This window comes from Astyanax mexicanus, chromosome 17 (assembly GCF_023375975.1).
Source record: "Astyanax mexicanus isolate ESR-SI-001 chromosome 17, AstMex3_surface, whole genome shotgun sequence".
Lineage (NCBI taxonomy): Eukaryota > Metazoa > Chordata > Actinopteri > Characiformes > Acestrorhamphidae > Astyanax > Astyanax mexicanus.
In genome coordinates, this window is record NC_064424.1 from 10,636,053 (window position 1) to 10,659,795 (window position 23,743).

Consider the following 23,743-nt stretch of genomic DNA (forward strand, 5'->3'; position numbering starts at 1 on the left):
TTATGTTTGAGTAAAATAAACAACATTTCTCAAAAATTCCAAATAAAAAATATTGTATGTTCAGAGCATTTATTTGCAGAAAATGAGAAATGGCTGAAATAACAAAAAAGATGCAAAGAAAACAAGTTCATATTCATAAAGTCTTAAGGGTTAAAAAAAATCAGTATTTGGTGTTTATATAACAACCCTGGTTTTTAATCACAGTTTTCATGCATCTTGGCATGTTCTCCTCCACCAGTCTTGCACACCGCTTTTGGATAACTTTATGCCACTCCTGGTGCAAAAATTCAAGCAGTTCAGCTTGCTTTGGTGGCTTGTAATCATCCATCTTCTTACTGATTATACTCCAGAGATTTTCAATTTGGTAAAATCAAAGAAACTCATCATTTTTAAGTGGTCTCTTGTTTTTTCCAGAGCGGTATCTACAGTCCAGTATAATTTATTCTACTTCTTGGATATATATGGAGTGCATAACTAGTATCATAACATTCTGGATCATTTACTTCTGTTACAAATCTGATGAGAGCTCTTGAACTTTTAATATCTAATTTAGGGGTGTGCTATATCATATTGTATGCAATAATATAATTTAATTTTAATTTTGTTGTATTATTGTATTTTTTTTTACACACACCTTCTCATTCAATGTTTTTCATTATTTCTTTATTTCATTTATTTTCCACATTGTAGATTAATATTAAAGACATGAAACTATTAAAGGAATTATGAAGCAAACAAAAAGTATTTAGGTTGTATAGTAACTACTGTACTTAAGTACTAAAATGCTGTATCTGTACTGTACTAAAATATTGCTTTACTCCTGCTTCCACTTTTACTTTGCTACATATTTTCCATGAATGTACTACTTTTACTATAATTTTTTTTGTTTTTTTTACTAATACTTGTAATACTTTTTTTATGTGTTGCATCATTACTTGTTAAAATTATAAAAAAAAGTTAAGAATAAATATCACCATACCCACATTATCACAAATGCCAGAGCGTTAGATGCTCTGCACTGTCACATGGTTGATGAAGCTCCTCATCAATGAGTAAATCCAGAGATCAAGCTGATCTTACAAGAAGACCCAATTGCTTCCGTTCTGCCTTTCACTCTGAAAACTTTCCACTGCTTTCTGTAATAACTACACAACACAATAGTACTCTACTTTTATTTTTTGTTCTACTTAATCTACTTATTCTGAGTAGTATTTTTTTTTATAAACAAATTGCAAAACTTAAGTAGAAAATTTTTTTAAATACTTTACTACTTTTATGAAAGTGTGGAGTTTAAAGAACACTTCAAATTCTGCTTCTACCTTTAAGTCATTTTTTTGCTAGAGCACTTGTAATTTTACACAAGTCTCTAGTGCTTTACACATGTCTGCCCAAAAGTCAAATTACAGGTACCGGTACTTTTACCTTACAGGTTACTTAACACTTAATGTTGCAATGTGCAGCCAAATATAATTGGTAATCCATACTTTTAGACATTTAGACAGCCATGATTAAAGTTTCTTCTCTTTGAAAACTCAGCCCAAGTCCTGATGAAACAGAAATGTCCAGAATAGTCAAAAGCTATTTGATGTATGGCAATCTGACTGAGCCCAGAATATCCCCGTTTGACCTATCTGGACAGGTCATGAAGGATGTCATGTATTGTTTCGATAATATGCGACTGATCTAAATCTAAATATGACTATACATTGTGTAGTGTTTCTATTCCTGCATGAGAAGGACAGTTCCTTCCGTTGTAAAATCCGAATAAAGTACACTCCAGGTATTTACTTTGCATATGAAAATACACACACTTATTCCTGTTTGCTCTATCACGTATCTTTTTGTGACTATAAAGGCTTACTTTGTTCTGGGTTTGTGTGCATGAATGCATGTTGGGCAGCGTTCCAAAAAAGGAAATAAGCTTACTGTTGGAAACTTTCAACTTCTTTCAGTATCAGTAATAAGCTGGGCTGGGGGAGCGGGAGAGGGGGTGTAACACGGTATCTGCTCCAGCTTTGCTGTCAAGCTTAATAAAATAAACACCAGTGTGGAATTCTGCACCCACTGGCCCTGTGAGGAGTGAGGGAGGTCGTACTGTCTGACTGCGGGAAGCAGTTTCCTCTCATTGCTGAACTTTAATGAACTTTTCCATATAGAGAGAGATTAGTATATTCATAATTTCTAATTGTGATACGTTTGTTCAACATTTGAACAGTAGACCTGAGATATTTGGTCTTTCATGGAGTCATGAAGTTTTAAATTTTAAAAGGTATACTATTAAAATTTAAAAAAGGTATTAAAATACTGTATTTTTCATCATGCCTTTAGGCCATGTTAATTTTTAAGTATGGGGTTGAGGGCTGAAATGTTTAAAAGGCAAGCTTTAAAATGTTTTATATGTTTTACTAGGTTTTAGTGTTTAGTATTTTATAACATATGTTTAAATAAAAATAAATTGACCTTGCATAATGCAACATTAGTAATTTTTTTTATTAATTAAAAAGTTGTAAACACAGTCCCTATAGAATATAAAAAGGTTTACAATGTTTTCAGTAAATTATAACACATCATTAATTTGTTTTATAAAATAACAAAAAAAGGGACACTTCAGCAACTGTGAGACATGGTGCTAGATCTGACATGCCTTCGGATTGTGCTGTTGCCATTGGCACTGACAATATTGCAATGGTTTCAGGGGACAGTTTGGGATCATCCACACTCGTATAAGTTATGAGATGTTACCTTGTGAGTAAAGCTATACCATTATCAGTGTGTTAATAGCAAGACTAGGAATTTGAAGTATATGAGTTGGAGCGAGACCTGATACAGTGGATATCAGATGGACAGGACAATCCATACCTGAAGTTGAATTAAAAATGACTCAATCTACAGTGTTACATGTGCACCGGATATGGTGTTAGCATTACGACATTTAGTGCAGGTGACCCCACACACATATCCTGATGATCAGTACAGCGCTCTTTTTAGTTTCTATGGCACATGACAAAAGCTATTCATATGACAGCACACCTGCCTAAACTTCTTACTACTAATAGTCTTCTACTGATTATCCTTCATACTGGAGCCAATGGCCAGTGGAAACCTGTTTCTGCATTCATCTACTTCCATCCCATCAAGCTGAGCAAACTGCTAGTCTCCCATCAGTAAAACAATGGTGACCAGTGAAAACCAGGTCACAGATTTACATCCTGTGATCTCATCTAGTGCATTTCCACTGTTAACAAAGCACTAGTAATCTCAGTCCTGTCCCGTATGCCTGGACCCCTCAGTATGGTTTGGACAAAGCGGGCTGAAGTTTCTGGATCAAAGAGAGCCCTGTGCTCTTTGACGTCGGTGGATATGATGTGTCGGTTTGTATAGGCATCAAAAATATCCCTTTTCTCTTCCACTCCACAGCTTAATGTGTCAATCATGCGTTATGCACAAGCTCGCTGTGAACTCTCCTACACACATTCTGAGTGTAGAAGTGAGAATGAACTTTCAGAAACATCAGACATATGGTAAAGGCCATGAAACAAAACATGAAGAATGTAGTGGGAAATAAATATATACATTTATTTCCTATTTGATCAGTTGACCTAAATGTTTTACTAGTTTAATAAATTGTGCTTTGTGTAAGTTTGTGTAAGAAAAAAGAGGATGTAGTATGAAGGAGTTAAAGCAATACATTTTGGAACATACATTTTAAAGAATGTATTTCACCAGCATAACCATATCATGGGCCAGACATAGAGTAGATTAATGCTAATCTAATGCTCATCCAAACTATGAAGAAAAACTTAGTAACCAGAAAATGTTTTATATTTCATATATAAACTTAGTAACCAGAATATGTTTTATATGTTAGATTCGATGAGAAGGCTTTGATGAAAGCTTTCCACATCTTGGCTGGATTTTCTCAGTAAGTCAGCTGGAATTCAGGCTTTCAGTTAACAGCTGTGCTGAACTCATCAAGAGTTAATTACTTGAATTTCTTGTCTCTTAATGTGTTTGAGAGCATCAGTTGTAAAGTTGTGAAGAGGTGGAGTTGGTATACAGTGAATAGCTCTGTTTGAGTGATGTTCTAATCCATATTGTGACAAAAATAACAATAAAAAAACAAGAACTTCGAAAGTATCCTTAAGTGCAGTTACAAAGATCTTTAAAAATGTTAAGATGAAACTGGCTCTCATCAGGATCGCCCCAGGAAAGAAAGATCAAGAGTTTCATTTGTTGCACAGAATACGTTCATTAAAGTTACACAGAATCAGAAACCACAAGTTACCTAAATGCTTCACAGAGTATTTTGGTTTGTTTAACACTTTTAAGTTACTACATGATTTCTTTGTGTTTCTTCCTAGTCTGGATTACTTCTGTATTAATTTATAATAATTATGTAGGGAAAAAAATAGGAAAAATTGGTACTGTATATATCAATATATAAAACTGTTCCAATTTCTAATAATTTCCAATGGGTCTAATATATAGTTTGCAAATATATGTATTACATATATTACATTTGTGTAAGAGAAGGAGCAAAACTTTCAAACCAGTTCCAGGTTTCTCCTGGCTGCCTCAGGTCGGGAAAAGAATTATAGTAATTATAAAGAAAAGAAACCCAGGGAGTAATCCATCATTCTGTTTTCTCTTTTCTTACCTTTTTAAATACAGTGTCTGCCTTCCCAGCACACATACTGTGGCTTCTTTTCTTTCATAAAAAGACTAAAGCTTATTTTATCATACAGGGAAAGGCGTTTTAAAGTACAGTTTAAACTGCTATTTACTACTTTAGTCACTTTATTATGTCTGCAGAGTGTTTACAGTGATTTAGACAAAGTGAATGTAATTTTCATGTATATTACATCATAGTGTAATGCTATGCTGGTGTTGCATTAGATAGAGAGAGAGAGCAAAAAATACTTAGATGAGAGAGAGAGCATTACTTAGATGGAAACAGCGCCACCTGCCTGTAAGATATAAAACTGTCACATAAAAGCAGATAAAAAGGAGGAAAGTGATCAGATCTCCCCCCTGCTGTCTCCCTTCAAAACAGAGAAAAATAATTTATAATTAATTATAATTCATCTACTACATTTACATTTTCTTTAAATACGATAAAAAACACCATATACCAATATACCCTAATTTTACAGTACATAAAAAAGATATTCCCAGAATAAAGAATAAAACACTAAATAAATGTTCAGTTTTGTTTGCTTCACATATTTTAAGGTTGATGACAGAAAAACAACCTTTAAACAACCTTAATTTTACATTGCCTATTAAGCTGTAGGAGGTGTTTTGAATGGTTGTTGCTCTAAATCTACACTCAATGCACAATGAAAGGTGCTCAAAGGTGCACAAATAATACTAATAATGATTAATATTAATATTATTATTTTAATTTCCCCACATCATAAAAATATCATACAAACGAATATATACATATTTAATGTAAGTTTAAAACAGACAATATATATGAATGTTGAAGCAAAATAAAATCAATGGGCAAACATAAATACATTCTGAAGTCAGACACACTGTTGTTTAGATGCATTAGAAAGTGAAAAATAAATGTTGAGCAGGTTAAAATTACATTTTCATTAGTGTTTAATAAACTGCTAAATAGAGGTGTGCACACAATAATATTACCAACATTTTTAAAATATGATATTATTTTAGTATAATATAGGCAATCAGGGTACAACTTTAAACTGCTCCCATTTACCATTATATATCTACTAGAGACTTTATCTCAATATCTGTCCAGTTCCATTAATTACATTAATTCATTAATTTTACACCAGTCCTGTATATGTGGATTGCATTATCAATATCATGACATGTTGAATCTGTGACTTCTCTTACAATTCGGTGAAAATCTCAATTAGGGGTGTGCCATATTGTATTGTATTTAATAATATCGCCGAATAAAGTTTAATATTAATTCTGTTGCAGTAGGGTATACTCGATTTTTTAAAAATGTTTTGTTATATCGGCAAGAATATTGTTATTGCAAAAATACCCTGAAATATCATTATATTATTTTAGAGCCATATCGCCCATCGCATCTAGTGCTAAATAAACTGTTTAGTATAATTACAAGAGTTTTTAATAGGCAAAATCTTGGGTTGATTCACTTTGTGTGTGTAAGATTAATGTAACGTTTATCAGTTGAGTTTTCTGGCCGTTTGAGGTAAATAGAAATTTTTTGACCATTTAGCATCATCAGAAAGAAACTGATTTTATAATTTCTGCCCCTCAGCATCTGAATTCCAGGGGGAAAAAATACATTTTAATAGATTTTCAGACTTTTTTTTTATCTTGTTAAAAAAATTGTTAGACTTTTTTTTTACAGAAGGCAAAAATTGTAAAATCAAAAAACTGAAACTGAATACTTTTCAGTAATGAAAAACTTAAAAGTTGGAAAATTAATTGAAAACCCAAATTTTTCTTTAAAATATAAAATGGAAACCATTAAATAATGAAGTTTTACACCCAATTTTCTATCTTCAAATTTATCCTCAAACAGTCGGAACATAAATGTTACACTGCCCATGTAAAATATGGAAAGGCTGTAACAAATAAAATACACTATACTTCCTAAAAAAAGAAATGAAGAGAAAAAAAACTTACCTCTATATTTCCTTTATATTTTTCTACTGGAAACTAGACGTTTTGGGCAACAGAGACGCCAGCATTACTGCTACTGTGAGCTGACTGGTGAGATGTTGCTTACAAAGAAACTAGAATTTAACAGCTTCACAAATGATGTGTTACTAAAAGGTTAGATTTAGTTATATGTTGAGGAAATAAGTACATTTTTCAGTATAAAAATGATAAAACAAACTAAGATTTTGCTTAATTGCTACATAACAACCCATTCAGTTTGGACTCACTTAGGAGCACCTTCTAGTGGTGTGACAAACCTGCAATACATTAATAAGTGGGTTTTATCCTCTCTAAAGGTTCTCTGTTACTACGTGAACATTTCTGTATTAATCTGCTAAACCTACACTTTTGGGTTTATGTTTTAGCAAGTTCATACAGTATGCAGCAAGAGTGTTTCTGTAAAATGGACAAGTTACAGTTTAATAATATATTAAGTTTAATTTAATTTGGCTTTGCAAAATATTCTGCTATATTTTTAATATTTGTATTCTTAGCTACTGTCTGTGGAGGAGTTTTTTTTTTTTTTTTTTAAAGGTATATATATATATATATGAGATATTTAAAAAACATAAAAAGGATCAAAACAACCAGCAGGTGCCACAGAAAATGATGCTACATTAAATAATTATATCTGTAGCAATTATGTGCAGTACACTTACATGGCTTCAAAAAATACATAATAATAAAACAAATAAAAAATAAATAAAAACAATTAAAAAAGGCATTAGACGAAAAACACAAATTGTAACTAGTCAGGATTAAAGCAAGCAGGGGGAGCTTTATTCAGGGATAAAAATGACATGACAATCTGCATGAAAATAACTATGACAATAACTACTGCACTTATACACGTTAATCATAGATAGTCCTGAATCAGCAATTCCACGAAGCAAAAAGAGAAGAATAAGAAAAAGGAGAAAGAAAAAACATCTTGATAAGGATGTGAAAATATGGCATCAGAGGTGACCTGGTGTCACTGGGTGGATGATCATTTCTTGTTTTCACAGTGATTGAATATGTACATTCCCGACAGCAGTGTTATAACACCAATATAAAGACTAAGCTAACAATGGTACAAAACTTTGCAATGAATGCTCTGATATAAAATATATTTAGTCATTTAAAGTTACAGAAATGAGACATAAGGGAAACATGGAATGTGGTAGAGGAAGACATTTTTGTTTTATAAGGGGTAACCGTAAAATCTCTCGCCGTTACTTGGTCTTGCTACAGTTTGGGAAAAAAATCTTATGCGGATAAAAGACAAGCCAATGATTAGAAATAGTACAGGCCCTACAACATATCAAAGAAAAGCAATATTTAGAAAATTACAACTTTCCCTCTGCTTGATAAACAGTTTTCTCTAATTAAAAATGCACTCCATGTATTTTACAAATATTTTCCTCATTTTAAAAAACATCCTCTCAGTTTAATTAACTGCTCCCTCAACAATCCGTTCCCTTGATGTAATAAACTGTTCCCTCATTTAAAGTAAAGTGTCAACCAGAACATGAGGGTAAGTTTAACATCTCCAAATATCACATTTCTACCATGACTTTTAAAAGGGCTAATTAGATGGCATAAAGTGAAAAAACTGAAATAACAGCTGAGCAAAAGCAAAACAAGTGATAGAATACCTTTCCCTCGCTGTGAGAGCTACTTTCTTAAACTGAGGCTAACACATGATCCCACCCTCATTTAAGAAACACAATGACTCATGCAGTGTGACATACTTGTTGTGCAGTGTCCTCAAGTAAGTATTGTTCAGTCTCAACATGTTGAAGAATCAAAACCATGGGACTGAGATTGAGCATTTAAATAAAGCTGATGTAGTGAAAGGATGTGACTTTGTTCATTTCATAATTGCTATTTATATGTGTAGGTTTTAAATCAGGGTTTAGTGAGAGAATGCATCTGATTTTTATTTTCCCAAAGAGCACCTGAGTGAGCGTGCCAGGCATATACACACAGCCTACAGATGAGGCATTCCTCTGAGGGGGGGGGGGTGCTTTAGTCTTGCTGTAGCATCTGAGAATAAAAGTGCAAACCATTTAATGACCTTTAGTTGACACACTCTCTTTAAACTTAACAGCTATTTACATTTGTCCCTATTAAAGGGCACCACAGTTAGATATTGGTGTCAATGATTGTTGCTAATGTAAAAACAAACATAATGCTTAATACAGCTGAATTTTACATGTTCACAATATAAATTAAATTAAACAAGAAAATACAGAAGAGGTGATTGTGGTGCAGCAAACAACATGTAGCTGATCAGCGCAAAGAACATGAACTCACCTGTTACAGAACATGATATGCAGCAACATGCAATCATGACATGCAGCCTACAACAATTTATAGTATATTTACTACAAGATGTAGCATGATTTGAAAGTGACAAGCAGATGCAAAAAGAATTAGCAAAGCAAGAAAATGGGGGATAAAATTATGCCTATTGTAAGTATGGTTATGATTATGCAGCTTTTTGTAATAGTGTTGAATTAAAGAATTAGCATCCATGCAGACAATGGGTTACCCCAACAGTAATTTACAACATTATGATCGTCATAGGAAAGAAAACCCCAAAACTTACTTCTTTCATACCTAAAATGGAAGAGAAAATAAGTAAGATAAGGACGAAAATAAAGACTCATTTCCTTTGATGTCATTAAATCTCCAGTCAGCAGCATTCATCTAGTTTGTTATACTTTATTTACAGACAAATGTCACAGGCACAGATTGATTAACACAGGAAGAGAACATAAATATATCGTCATTCTGAGGAAAATGACTAGACTTTGGCAGGACAAATTTTACAAAGTGGGCAAATACTTTGTCCTCTAGGTAGTGGTGTTTGAATCTCCTTCACATAATGATCTCCTGGGCTGTTTAAGTAAGCACTTCAAGCACCTCTAGTCTGACACCATGTCAGTATGGGCACTTTCATTTCTTTTGCTGAGAAAATCATGAACTCTCTGTCTAACAGACATACATGAATACTTGGATATCAGTAGTGTGATAAAATGTAAAATCCCTACATTTTCTAGATTACAAACCGAGGAATACATAAATACAAACAGCAAATTATCAAAGGTAGTTGTGGAATGTTCATAATACAATATATAATATCAGATGTGATATTTATGATTTCTAATTTTGTGAAATCTCCTAAAATAATATCTGGACCAGCAGTTTATATGAGAACTGACTGGCTGGTACCAGACCAGAAATAACTGGAAACAAATTCTGCTCTCCACTCTTTTAGCAAAGAATCTTACAACTGCCTGAGAGGACAAAGATATGAGCCAACCATCTTTAGTGCTACAGCTTTCATGTATTATCATATAATGCACACGCACACACACGCTCTAACAAGGACATTGCATGGATGTAATAAAACAAGTTACACTGTGTGTGTAAAGAGCAACTTTCAGACACGTGTACAAAACATCATCTGCCAAATATATTCAAGTCCTGCATTGTTTATGATGCATCTAGATTTACTTGGTGTAAAAATAAATGTTACTCTGCACTGTCTGCAGAAGAATGGGAAACAGAAGTTGATAACAGGAGAAAGAAGACCCTCCCCGAGTCCCAGTTTGGAAAGCCCTACTGCCGTACTTTTCCGGGGATGTAGTTCCGATCAATGCTCTCCTCCTGCAGGAACATGTGAAGACAGCGCTCGTTCTGCGCCAATGGATGGCCAGCAATTCTGGAAAAGTGAAGGGAAAGGGGGGACATTTTACAGTGCACAGATTAGTACATTTTGTGCTAACTCAATTTATCTACAGCAACGTGGTGAAATTTCATCTAACCTGTTGATGAACTGTTCAAGTCCAACTCGCCTCTCCTCAATGAAGGACTCTTCAAATATTCCCTCATCTCCACGGAAGGGGAGCTGTCTCTTCAAAGCTTTCCCAGGTAGAGGAGGCACAACAATCTAAAACACAATTCAATAGTCAAAGTTCAATATTCAAAATTCACAGACTACTGTTCTACTGTTAAAGACACAGATCACAATAAAAAATGTCTTGAGAGCAACCTAATTATAAGAACTGGGGAGGGAGGCAATTTATTTTTTCCCAGTGAAAACAAGGCCAACTGTGCCCAGCTGGAAACTAAACCGGACTGCCTGTACATTGGTCCATTTAGTTTGTCGAGAGGCTCATTCATCACAAGGCTTCTAGGTTGGTAAGAGATTATTGGTTCGACTTGCATACCTTCCTAAGATATTTCCATTTATTTGTGATGTTCAAATTAGGGTATTTGATGGATGTGGCAAAACATTCAGCTTGTGCCTCTTGTATCCTCTTGTAAACACCATCCCTCTTGGTTTCAAACTGCAGTTTAATAAGTTTACTGATACTACATTCTTTCATCATCACCTATATGGCCTGTGTTGTCCTATGCCTGATACTGATTGGTTTGTAGAATGTTGTCAGTTCAACAAGTTGCCTGTCCAGGGTGTTGCCTCACTAACAGAATGCAACTCTCCTCCTAGCACAGACGTCTGAATGTCTTCTTAACCTTTCAGACTTCATGTTGAAATTTGTTAATATTGAGGATTTGAGGAAACTCATAATTAAAGGCTTTAACTTCTTTTTACATACACCCCCCTACTGCTTTGCATGAACCAATTATTTTAATTGTTAGAGAGCTTGGCAGCGATGTAAGAGTACACACTTGACTATGAATGGTTGGACACTACTATAAAACTGAAAGTAAAATGAAAATAATACAGTATTCTCAGTTGTGTAAATTGGTTGTTTGTAGAAACAAAGTTTTTGCTTATACAGGTCATGTCACAGTCACACCACAGGCACTATTGAAAAAAATCTTAAAAACGTGCTTGTTTACCTTACTGTCTCTTTCCAGCTCATTTTTCAGCCACTCAAAGTCGCTGTACCGTCTTCGAACACAAGACTCCTTCAACTTGAAAATAGGGAGGTTGGTCTGTTTACAGAACACAAAGAGCAAAAAGGTTTAGACATGACGTGCTTTCTTTGACAGACCCAACTTTATATTTACCTTTCTTAGCAGCTATTATAAATACATTACTGTGATATTGCTAAGGAATGCAACTTGTTAGCAAATATACCAGACCCCTCTTATGGAAGCCCATTCCCACCACTTAAATAAAATCAAGCACTATTACTTTTTTATTGTTAAGTGAATTGCTAAATCATAATTGACATACTCTCAATTTTGAGTTACTAAATAATTACTTTTGAGATACTATGCCGTTATTCTGAGATACTAAATCGTTATTCTAAGATACTGCCGTCAATTTGAGATACCAAGTTCTAATTTTTAGATACTTGGTCATAATTTCTGAAAAAAATATGTGCTAGATTTTGTTTTTTTGAGATTCTCATTTGTTATTTTGAGACACAAAGTCATCCTTTAGAGATATTAAATCATTATTTTGAGAAATTAAGTCGATAAGCTTTAGCTTTTTATTAACCTTTAAAAAATATAAATCTGTTACAAAGCCTCTGAACAATCTACTATGGCCTCAAAACATCAGAAATATAAGTAATTAACTGACAAAATAAACTGTAACAAATGCAGCTATAGCATATATGCATAATAAACTAATTAATTGGCAAGCCAACTGCTAATTAGACAGGCTAATTAGAGATACTAAGTCGATATTTTAAGATATTATGTGATTAATCTGAGATACAAAATCATTTTTCTTGGATACTAAACCACGATTTTGAGATGTAATATCCTTATTTTGGGATACAAAGTCTTTATTTTGAGGCACTAATTCGTCAATATGAGATACCAAGTCATAATTTTAAGATTTTCTAATAATCTGAGATACTAAGACAATAATACTACGTCGTTATTTTTGAGATACTTTGTCATTACTTTGAGATAAGGAGTCTTTATTTTACAACGCTTCTGTACAATCTACTACTAACTCAACATAATGACATTTACTTAATATCTCAAAATAATGACTCGGTATCTCCAAATAATTTCCTAATAATGAAAAAATAGTAGTGCTGTATATATTTATATTTCTTTTTTATTTTAAATAGCAACGATTGGCTTCCATATCCTCTAAATGCTTCTATAAAGCAACCCAGCCTAGCTACCTAATTAATTAATCAAAATCTTATTAGCCAGGCCAGGAGCTAATGTTAGCCAAGTTGGAAAACTAGCATAGCTAGCTAACGTTAGCTTAGCCACTAGCTAACGAGACGGCTCGCTCTTCTAAATGGACATCAAATGAAAATATAGCTAAACTAAGCAGGCCAGCTAGTTTATAAACGGACCGGATTAACCGGTGAAGAAATGCAGCTATAGCATACAGGTTAACATAAATAAAGTCGAAAGCTAATCAGACATGCTAGCTTTATGGGCTAACGTTAACGAGCTACCCTAGCAATGCTAAGCTAAGCTAAGATATGTAGGCCGAGCCGGTGTTGTATCGAGTTATGCTACCCATCGATACATGCTTCCTAAAGGCACTGCGCATGCGCGGACCTACAATTTTTCATTACTTCTCGAGTTTTTTGTAAATCTGTTTTTTTTGTGCATTAAACACCCAGGACTCACTGTCATTGTATAAAACGTGTAAATAGAAATTAATAATAATAAATACAATTACTATTTGAAAAAATAAATAAAACAAAAGCAGTTTGTAAAGACCTCTCATTGCCATAACTTTACCATGATACAGTAATTTTTGCTATCCAAATATACTAACGCATCATTTACTGAGACTTCTACAGGGAACATCCTCTAATATGGTGCTTCTTTTGTATTTTTACAGTAAAATTAACACTAGGGTAGCACGGTTTGACAAGGTAGCGCAATTCGACAGAACACCGGATTCCAGATCTCTGCATTGGAAACTCAGCCCGCCGACCTCCAGCAGCACACCCAGCTCTACCCTGCCGCCCTGCTGCGACCTACCCGCATCCGGACTTCGTATGTAGTGAAGCGGTTCCGCCCGACCCCGATAGTTTGCGGGTCGTACACGTCAATTTCCAGAAAATTGCTCGGAGGTCCGTAAGCGTCCGTGAGGTCCTGCGGCTTCGAGTTCAACCGGCGAGTGTCGGCCACCGTGGGTTCAGACATGTTTATGTTTCTGGCTAGCTAGCTACTTCTGGTTGTAGTCTAGAACACGCACAGAATATCTTGCGTAGTTAAGACATTAAAATCCGAAAAGATGACACTCTGACTAGATACTTTGCGAGCCTCAACAAAAAAATCTGCAGCTCAGCAATATAACTAACTAGTTACCACAGGAAATCCCGTCTTTCTCAGTCCTGTGAGATACTCGCAGGAGTCTAGAAATCCTGTGACCAGCCCTGTTCCCCACCCTGACCAATCAGATTACTTGCTTTAGCGTTATTGGCAGCCGACGGTCCAATAGAATTCGGAAACATGGCTAAAGGAGGCGGGCTTTGCCAAGGCTCCTCGGTTAGAGAAGAGAGAAGACGCGAAAGGAATGTAAGAATTTGGGGGTTAAAATACTGTATACATATATACACATATATATACATGTATATACAGCTCTAAAAAAACAATAAGAGACTTTCTGAATCAGTTTCTCTGATTTTGCTCTGATTTATAAATATATGTTTGAGTAAAATGAACATTGTTTTTTTATTCAATGAACTACGAACATTTCTCCCACATTCCTAAAAAAATCTTGTCATTTGGAGCATTTATTTGCAAAAAAAAAAAATAAAAATAGCTGAAATAACAAAAAAGATGCAGAGCTTTTAGACCTCAAATAATTTAAACAAAACAAGTTCTTATTAATAAAGTTTTAAGAATTCAGAAATCAGGTACTGAATGCTGCACACAAACCTAATAAAGATGTTCACCACATGATGAAAGGGACACTCCACTGTAAAATTTTGTACCAGAAAACTCAGAAGATTAATGGGACCGTAATTGTATTAAATCACTCAGGACCAACGTTGAGTTTAAATATGAATCCAGTGTTTAATGTGGGAACAGGTTGCAATAAATCAAACTGGAAACAAAAGATAATTGTAGGGATAAAAACAATGTTTGTTAAAAAACTACTGAAACTAACAATGAATTTTAGGGTATTTGGTTGAAATGATAAATACACACAAATGCTTGTAATCTGTGGTAAGTAAACAACATTTACACATGAAAGGCTATACAAAAACATACAAAACAAAAATATTAAAAAAAATCAAATAGAAAATTCTTCATAGTTTTATTCATGTATGGATTAAGTCACTTAAATACCCTTAAATAACAGGAATGACTGTGTTGTGTCCACAGAGACATAGGGTAATGCATAATAAACATTTAATAAGAAATAAATACAAAACATTGTTTTTTAGGCTTTAATGGTCCGTTGAGGTAAAATGAAAACAACATTGTCTTTTTAGGCATTGAGCTTAGGCACCACAAAGCTGTAAGACACCTTGCAGGCACGATGGGACATGCTGTTTGCTGTCACATCACAGCAGCAGGTATAAAATGATTATCTCTTAAAGATGTTAATCTGAAAATCTCATTAACGCACAGCAAATCTTCTGGTCAGTCTGTGGTACTTGGCATGGGATATTACAAGGTAAAATTGATCCTATATTTAAATGTACAATAGTTACTATAGTAAACAGTGGTAAATGCCTTGATAAAAATATAGGGGCTCAACTGTAAAACTATGAAAATCAGTCCCAATCATAATTGAACACTGCATGGTTGAACATTTCTAAAACTACCGCGCATCATTGAGCTGTCTGGCCACAGTCAGAATCTCTTTGGCCCCTTTGCTGAGTAGCAGGTTAGCGAGGTCCACCCCCAACTTTTCTGCAGCATCCTGAGCAGCGCCGGACACTTTCAGTGCAGTAACCCCCACACGCTGGACCTTCTCATCAACCTTTTCCTGCTCCTCCTGTAGAGACACTAAAAACAATGAGCTAAAATGCACCTTTATACATGTACTTTAAATCGATCTTGATCATAATGGGCATAATGACCTGATTGTCAGAGGAAACAGTGGTCTGCATTGTATCCTTGAGACTATCCGAGCCATCTAAGCTGTATACAGCTCCAGTCAGATAGAGCTGCGGAACAAAACAATACAAAAACAACAAAAGTTGAGTAAGTGTATTTAGATCATGCGTGATTTATATAAAATGTATTTGTGGTAAATATACACTGCCTGGCCAAAAAAGGCCACAAAATATTTGGTTGGACCTCATTTAGCTTTCATTGCTGAACACGTTCACTCTGGCATTGTTTCGATAAGCTTCTGCAATGTCACAAGATTTAATTCAATCCAGTTTTGCTCAATGAGGTTAAGGTCTGGACTCCACGTGTGAAAATGATGATCTCATGCTCCCTGAATCACTCTTTCACAATTCCAGTACCATGAATCCTGGCATTGTCATCTTGGAATATGGCCGTGCCATCAGGGAATAAAAAATCCATTGATGGAATAACCTGGTCTATATTCAGTACATTCAGGTAGTCAGCTGACCTCATTCTTTCAGCACATACTGTTGCTGAACCTAGACCTGCAGACCAGCTGCAGCATCAACCCACATCACTTACTTACTTACATCCAGGTGGTGATTTGTTTTTTTGGCCAGACAGTGTAATTTGTGGTTGTTTGTTAATGGATGGTTACATATCATTAACACACTCTAGTTACAGTGCAATAAACCTATTAATAAACAGTGTCTGCATTTAGTGTTTATTTTGGCCCTGCAGATTTGTTTTCATGGTGCTCGAACATCTAGAGAGCTTCTGTTTGAGTTTCCCTTAGCATAAAGATGATTCTTAAATGGCCGTGTAAGCATCATACTCAAAGCTCTCTTAATTAAGATCAGTAAAGATTATCTTAATTCAAAGATGCTTTTAGAAAGAACTGGGCCGGTGCAGGTTGGGAGAGTGCATATCTTTTAATGAGCAGTTGAACTCAATTAAAAATCTGCTGATGAAACACTGATACAAAAAATAAATACATTTGGCAGATTGGATTAGAACCTTCACTGGGTTGTGTATTTAACACTCTATAGTCTTTAGTCTTCTATTTAAAGCTGTTAGGGTAGCAAGTTGTTATGTGTTCCCCTAAATGGAATACAATATACAGCTCTGGAAAAAAATAAGAGAGAGTTTCTGAATCAGTTTCTCCCATTGTGCTATTTATAGGTTTATGTTTGAGTAAAATTAACATTGTTGTTTTATTCTATAAACTGACAACATTTCTCCCAAATTCCAAATAAAAATCTTGTCATTTAGAGCATTTATTTGCAGAAAATGAGAAATGGCTGAAATAACAAAAAAGATGCAGAGCTTTCAGACCTCAAATAATGCAAAGAAAACAAGTTAATATTCATAAATCTTCAGAAATCAGTATTTGGTGGATTAACCCTGTTTTTTATTCACAGTTTCATGCATCTTGGCATGTTCTCCTCCAGCAGTCTTACACACTGCTTTTGGATAAGTTTATGCCACTCCTTGTGCAAGAATTCAAGCAGTTCAGCTTGGTTTGATGGCTTGTGATCATCCAGCTTCCTCTTGATTGTATTCCAGAGGTTTTAATTTAGGAAAATCAAAGAAACCCATCATTTGTAAGTGATCTCTTATTTTTTCCAAAGCTGTATATATAGTATAAGTATGGGCTGACTATCTGAAGTAGTCATATTCTGCTGTGCTGTAGAGTGAAGGGTTCTGCTCTACCTGGGAATTCTTCACTTCTGTGTGAACCGCTACTGGAACACTGCAACCTCCTTCCTGGAATAAACAGAAACATATTAGGCAACTTTTTCAAGCATCTTAGAGTAAAATCACTGACATATTATCAGGTTTTATCAATCAATTACATTCTATCCAGTGCTATGTAAAAAAGCATGAACTGATTTCACATCAGCATCTGAGATATTCTGAGAACAAAAGTATATAAAAGTCAAAATAACTGACATATTTTAATAGAAACAGCAGAATTCTCACCAGATGTCTGAGAAAAGCTCTTTCTGCGATGCAGCGCAGCACAGTGTCAGGATCATGCAGCACTGAGACCATTTCCAGAATGTCCTGATCACTCGCTCTCACCTCTATGGCCAAGGCACCCTGATACAACACGGCATAAGTACAACACAGGTCTTTCCAGTAGTACAGTATCCAATACAATACAAATGAGTACACCCCTCACATTATTGCAGATATTTTATAATATCTTTTCATGGAGCAACACTATAGAAATGAAACCTGGATTTAACTTAGAGTAAGTTAGTCTATAGGTTGTATAGCAGTATAGATTTACTGTGTTCTGAAAATAACACAGGAATTTTCACGTAATTTGCAAAAAAAAAAAAACAACAACAATAATAAATCTCTTTGAAGAAACGATTACAATCAAGACACATCTGCAAACTCACCTGTCCAACTGCATACATGCAATCCTCAGGACCAAGGATCTGAGACAGCAACAAAACATAAAGTAAAGTAAATACAGTGGCGTATGAGGACTGCAGAATACTAGATAGAACACTACAGGAGCCAAAAATATGAGTGTAAGTGAGAGGAAACTTGAAGAAGAGATGCAGGTATACCTGACTGATTCTACTGTCCCAGCCCATTCGCCGCAGCCCTGCCGCAGCCAGGATTATAGCAGAAAAGTCACTGTTTTCATCCAGTTTCTTCAGACGAGTGTTGAGATTGCCTCTCTAAGACAAATTAATAAGGAATAATAATACGATATCTCGTGTTCAAAGACAAAGAAAAAATATTATTTTAAGTAAAACTGAAAATAATCCATTAAAAGGATACAATGTCCTTAAACTCCAGGTGAGGAAACCTTTTCTTCAGTTGTGCAGCCCGGCGAAGAGAACTGGTGCCAATGACACTAAAATAAAAGGAATGTGAAAGCATTCAGTCCAGCATGTCTCCTAAAAAGGTCAATTTACTTTAAATGTGAATTTAAAAATACTGTTAAATAAACAAAGAAATAAAGTTTTAAGATCATACCTTTTGTTTGGAAGTAAATCCAGAGATTTACCAGCATTTTTGGGGTGCAAAACCACTGCATCATAGGGACTTTCCCGCCTTTATAGAAAATAAAAATGTTACAAATAACCACTAAGTCAGAAATACATCATGTTAAAATGATGTTTGATAAAAGGACGGTTCTAGAAACATCTGAAAGGCTTTGAACTAGCACATCTGGTTCTCAGTACAGAGCCCCAATTTTTGTTCTGCTTACTTGAGCACAGCTCCTATAGTAAAGCCCACAGGAAGGATGGTGGGCAAGTCCTTCAAAGAGTGCACAACCAGGTCCACCCTGTGGGGGCACAAAGGTCAACAGCATCTTTCATTTAGCTACACAAGCACTGGGTCTTACAATAGATCTCTGTGCAGATCACACACAGCTAGTACAAATTATTGGAGCAGCACTAGATGGATGTAAGGAACACTGTTGAGAGATGACTTACTCGTTTCTTTCTAAGGCATTCTCCAACTCCTTTGTGAAGAGACTCTTTTCACCAATCTATGGTGCAGAAAAAGATTTAAAAGTTGGGGATGTTGGAAAAAGGAAAAGTCTATTTGCATGAAACTATATGTTTTGCAAAATGGTCTTTTTCTGTTACAAAAAACAATATGTAGGGACCTATGAAATCCATTTAATTTTTTCCAATATCAGTATTTAGATATTCATTATTTTAATGCATTTGTGTCTCAGCAGCACACAAAAAATATGCAGCTTGCTTAATCTGAAGCACAGGCTAGCGTTATTTTTTTTTAAACACTGGCATTATGTCTTAGGTACAAAAAAATAAATAAAATGATTCAATTGGGGGAAAAAAAAAACATCCAAAACACACACAAAAAAAAAAATCATAATTCTGTACACACTTTTTCCAAGTCACCCAACAAAATATAAAGAGTGTGATCTCTTTAAACAGATCCAAAATAGCTGCTAAAATTCCATTATTGCTATTTTGAATTATTTTTGTATTATATTGTATTGTTTTTCTGACATGTCCTGCAAAATGTATTATCAGCTGAAGCACATATAATACTGTTTCTTTTGTACTACATGATGCATATGGTGATTTAGGACAAAAGGGATTTATTTTGCAATTTTGACAAAAACTTACCTTTGATAGAGCCGTGTCAAGTATTTTGTCACCTGTTGTTGACATAGCCACTGAAACAAATGTAATAAATTAGATTTAAAGTCTGATCTCATTGACAGGGTCTGATCTTCCAGTGACAGTAAATATATTATTACAGTTTAGAGCCCTGGGACTAAATTCTATATTTTAGCTTTGTCTAAACATATCAAAATAGAGAAGCAATCTGATGACTGAAATCTAGAATGAAATATCCAAAAACCAGAATAGTGCCTTATGTTTTAAAAGTGATACAATTATAAGACAGGAGCTGACAGAAAATCATTCTAAATAATTGTTAAGCATTGTTTAATTTAATAGTAAACATAGTATTACAACATTGACCTAATATGAAAATGTTTCAAAAAGTAGCATGCTCAGGTGCTTAGTGTGTATTTGACACACTGTGCACTGAAATCTTACCTATTTCTAAGAGCACATCAGGGTATAACTCTTTAAGCTTCTCTGCAACACTGTCTGTTTGAATGCGAGCCAGCTTAAAAAAAAAAATACTGAGATTAGGTAAAACTGTTTATTCATAAGTATAAGGTTTAATGAGTTTATACCAGGTTATCTTTACATATGTAATTAAAACAACAACGGCACAATATGAATTTTTAAAAACCCAGAAAATTAATGAATATAGAGTCCCAAATATACAATTTAATTATGTCCTGTAAAACAGACAAAAGTATTCATTTATTTAAAAATATATATATTGTTAAAGGATTGAAAAATGCAGCATGTATAACAATTTAATTATTTCCAATTAAATACCTTTACATTTCAACACTTACCTGGCTTTTTCTTGTTCCAATGCGGATTACCCTGCTGACTTTACCTTCTTCATCCTGTAAACACACAAACACATAAAAACCCAATCCATTACTTTCTTACGTTTGGTTAGGCCGCGGTTTACATTTTTTTTCCTTTTTTAACAAATATAAGTCTTTAAATAAATGCCAATAAAACTAAATACCAAAATTAAGCTTACTGATTTAAAGCCTCTTACCCTTGCATATTTATAAGGTCCGTCTGCCATGGTTTTAATGTAATGAATAATGATATATTGGAGCTTTGGATGCTTGCTCTGAGTAAGAAAGTGTAGAATGGCACAAAGATACAATGTTCCACTATCAGGCCAGATGTGTGTAGGGGGTCTCCACCCCATATCCTGCCTTTTTATGATAAGGATGCCTATTCACAATGTCCGTTACAGAGAAGGGAGGAGTAAAACACACAGTGGTAGTCTGGTCATCTTTAAGACGGAATGTGCTAAACATATTTAGTGTATTAACTGGAGTTGCATTACAAAACTGTTCAACTGCACCTGCCTGGTTATGGTTTCCATACTATCTTATTTCAGAGCACCATGTTTCTTCTGTTAAACACAACTTTTTTTTTACATATTCAAAGTTTTAGACACTGAAGATGGTATCATGTAGGGCTGTGTATTGGCAAGAACTAGGCAATACAATACATGGCAAAAAATAATAGGGGTAGGCACATTATAATATAATCTCAGTAAAAGAAAATAATATTTTTAATGTGGACTAATCATAACAGTGAGTTCATCACTGCTATCAAGCAGTCGACATTTAAACTCTAAACACTGCAGTGGACTGCAGTAGGTGAAGAAAAAATATATATTTCTCAAACAATTTAAAAAATGTGTTGTCTTTAAAGGGGGTATAATTGCTTTGTTATGCTATTCTATTAACCTTATGTAAGTGCCATTTAATGGTCTTAAAATGACAAAATAAATATTTTTGTGACAGGCCTAAATTGGTCAATGGTGCAAAATGGAACAAACTAAATTAAAAAGCAGTAATAGGTTTTGGTAGTCATTTTTATTAACATTGTTTATTTTATTTTATTTTATTTTATTTTATTTTTTTTTTGGCCCAACCACCACCCCCCCTCTTCGGAGGACAATTAATACTTTATTTTTATTTTTTTATTTATTTATTTTTATTATTATTATTAGTATTATTATTTATTTTATATATATATATATATATATATATATATATATATATATATATATATAAACATTGTTTATTTTTAAAATTCTTCTTTAATCTTCATTTTATTTCTCATTTCTAATGTTTTGGTGCAAACCATTTCTGAAGAACTAGAATGCAAAACTAGAATGCAAAAATTGTGAAAATCTATATTCTCAGTTTCTTTAACCTACAGTAAATGCATCTAAGATAAAGAAAAATAGTACATGTATCACTTAATTCAGGACTGGCACTTGGCTTCATTTCTGTTTGTATCAGTGATTAACTTTCTCTCATGTGTACATTTGATATGGAGACTTAATCTTTTATCCATAAGATCCCAGACCCATTTTTGAATATTGATATGAATTTCAAAATTTAATCAGATAAATTCAGTAAGCAGCTCGTTCATGTATAATTTTTCTTATTGTGCTCACATGACTGTAACTATTTTAAGAGTTAATCATGATGACATGATTTTAACATCATCATAAACTAGGAATCAGGTAAGAACTAGTTCTATAGAATTTGTATTACTTGAATTGTTAAATAGTTGTAACAGAGCTGTAGAAACAAACAATTATTACACTATTTAATCTCCAGCACTAACCTAGCACTCATACATTCTGTAAATAAGATGAGATGAAAGGACACACAGATTCACACACTGTCCTCTGATGATAATGATGCTCTCTCAGGTTGTGTCACTCTCAGGTTGTGTCACATATGTCATCATGGGCTCTTTTGGGTTAAAATCAGATTTAATTAATCTCTATTTATTTAAAGAAGGTATGAATGAATAGCAGAGCTCAGTACTAACCTTCACTTCAGATTTAGTTTCTGATTTATCTTCTTCAGACATTTTTTCTGCAGATTTAATGATGTTCAGCAAATCTCCAGCACGATGCTGCACATCCACGATCAGCGCGCTTTAAGCTGTGGGTAAAAGGGTTTAAATGATAATGATGTTTTAGCTGATCTAATAAAAATAACCCTGAATCAGAGAAATCATGTGCAACCCAAACCCGGAAGAGACGCTCTGTCTATAGTATTCTCTTCAAAATAAAAGTGGAATCTATTGCTATGTTTTTTTTTTTTTTCAAAAGAAAAGTCGTCATTAACACTGCACACCGAAGTCTGCAGCTCAAATCTAAAATTATATCAATTATATCAAATTGAAAATGCTGATGAACTGAGCCGTCTCTATCAGACTGGTGTAACAGATGGGTTTAAATCAATAAAATATAAATTAACATAGAATTAGAAACAAATTTACTTCATCAGCACTGTGATTGCAATCAGATTATCTCTAAATATGAAATCCAACAGTCAAACAACATGAATGTTTGTGTAAATGAACAGGTTGGATAAATTCATCATCAACTGCAGTTTTTACATTTCCTACAATTCCAAGTGTTTTAACTCACCCCTGATTTTCCCGTTAATTTTTGCCTTTTTAACAATAAGCCCAGTCAATAACCCAAAATAGTAAATGGAAATCCAGTGTACAAAATTTCATCATTGTAAAAAAAAAGTATATTGTTTTAAAAGATTTTTAACAAAACATTAATTGGTTAACAGCTTACATCTGGTAATTAGCAAAGGAAATAAACTGAACCTTTGAAATGGATTTTATATTGATATTTATTTTACATCTTACTGCACTCTCTATTGCAAAAGATAAAAGAAAATACTAGATATGTCTGAATTGACTGAAGCAACTGAAAATGTCTTGGTTAACTGGTATAAATTTACATTGAGACATTTTTATTTTATTTTTTCAGAGATTTATTTTTCTGACTCAATGACCTTTAGAAAAAAATAACACAATAATTTTAACTAAGTATGCACTCAATAGTTTCAGTGCTATTTAAGTTAAGTCAGTTAATAGGAGTGACTTCACTTTAACTACACTAGTGTATGCCTGCAGCCAGCCCAGCA

General features: G+C 34.0%; 3 protein-coding genes across 6 annotated transcripts in view; 1 reads left to right on the top strand and 2 right to left on the bottom strand.

Annotated features, from left to right (window-relative positions):
* The window catches only part of rab39ba (RAB39B, member RAS oncogene family a), a 175,672-nt gene that overhangs the window by 23,066 nt on the left and 128,863 nt on the right, over positions 1-23,743 (top strand). The gene's annotated exons all lie outside the window — the stretch shown is intronic.
* On the bottom strand, positions 7,431-13,993 carry snx12 (sorting nexin 12). 3 transcript variants are annotated; one of them, XM_007254128.4, is made up of 6 exons: positions 13,603-13,992; positions 11,530-11,625; positions 10,488-10,612; positions 10,294-10,384; positions 9,266-9,276; positions 7,431-8,700 (listed from the first exon to the last, which is right to left on the bottom strand). In XM_007254128.4, the coding sequence occupies exons 1-5, from the start codon at positions 13,765-13,767 to the stop codon at positions 9,271-9,273; spliced, it is 483 nt and encodes a 160-aa protein (XP_007254190.3). In that variant the 5' UTR covers positions 13,768-13,992; the 3' UTR covers positions 7,431-8,700; positions 9,266-9,270. The 3 variants fall into 3 exon arrangements, with proteins under 3 accessions (XP_007254190.3, XP_049322415.1, XP_007254189.3); XM_049466458.1 differs by lacking the exon at positions 9,266-9,276 and having other exon boundaries at positions 13,603-13,993; XM_007254127.4 differs by lacking the exons at positions 7,431-8,700; positions 9,266-9,276 and having other exon boundaries at positions 9,366-10,384.
* On the bottom strand, positions 14,619-22,839 carry hmbsb (hydroxymethylbilane synthase, b). Of its 2 annotated transcripts, none has more exons than XM_022676090.2 (14): positions 22,623-22,839; positions 20,597-20,650; positions 20,223-20,295; positions 19,785-19,834; positions 19,119-19,174; positions 18,890-18,967; positions 18,655-18,732; positions 18,457-18,532; positions 18,240-18,353; positions 18,066-18,104; positions 17,638-17,757; positions 17,368-17,421; positions 15,660-15,746; positions 14,619-15,574 (listed from the first exon to the last, which is right to left on the bottom strand). In XM_022676090.2, the coding sequence occupies exons 1-14, from the start codon at positions 22,662-22,664 to the stop codon at positions 15,398-15,400; spliced, it is 1,098 nt and encodes a 365-aa protein (XP_022531811.1). In that variant the 5' UTR covers positions 22,665-22,839; the 3' UTR covers positions 14,619-15,397. The 2 variants fall into 2 exon arrangements, with proteins under 2 accessions (XP_022531811.1, XP_022531810.1); XM_022676089.2 differs by lacking the exon at positions 22,623-22,839 and adding an exon at positions 20,812-20,913.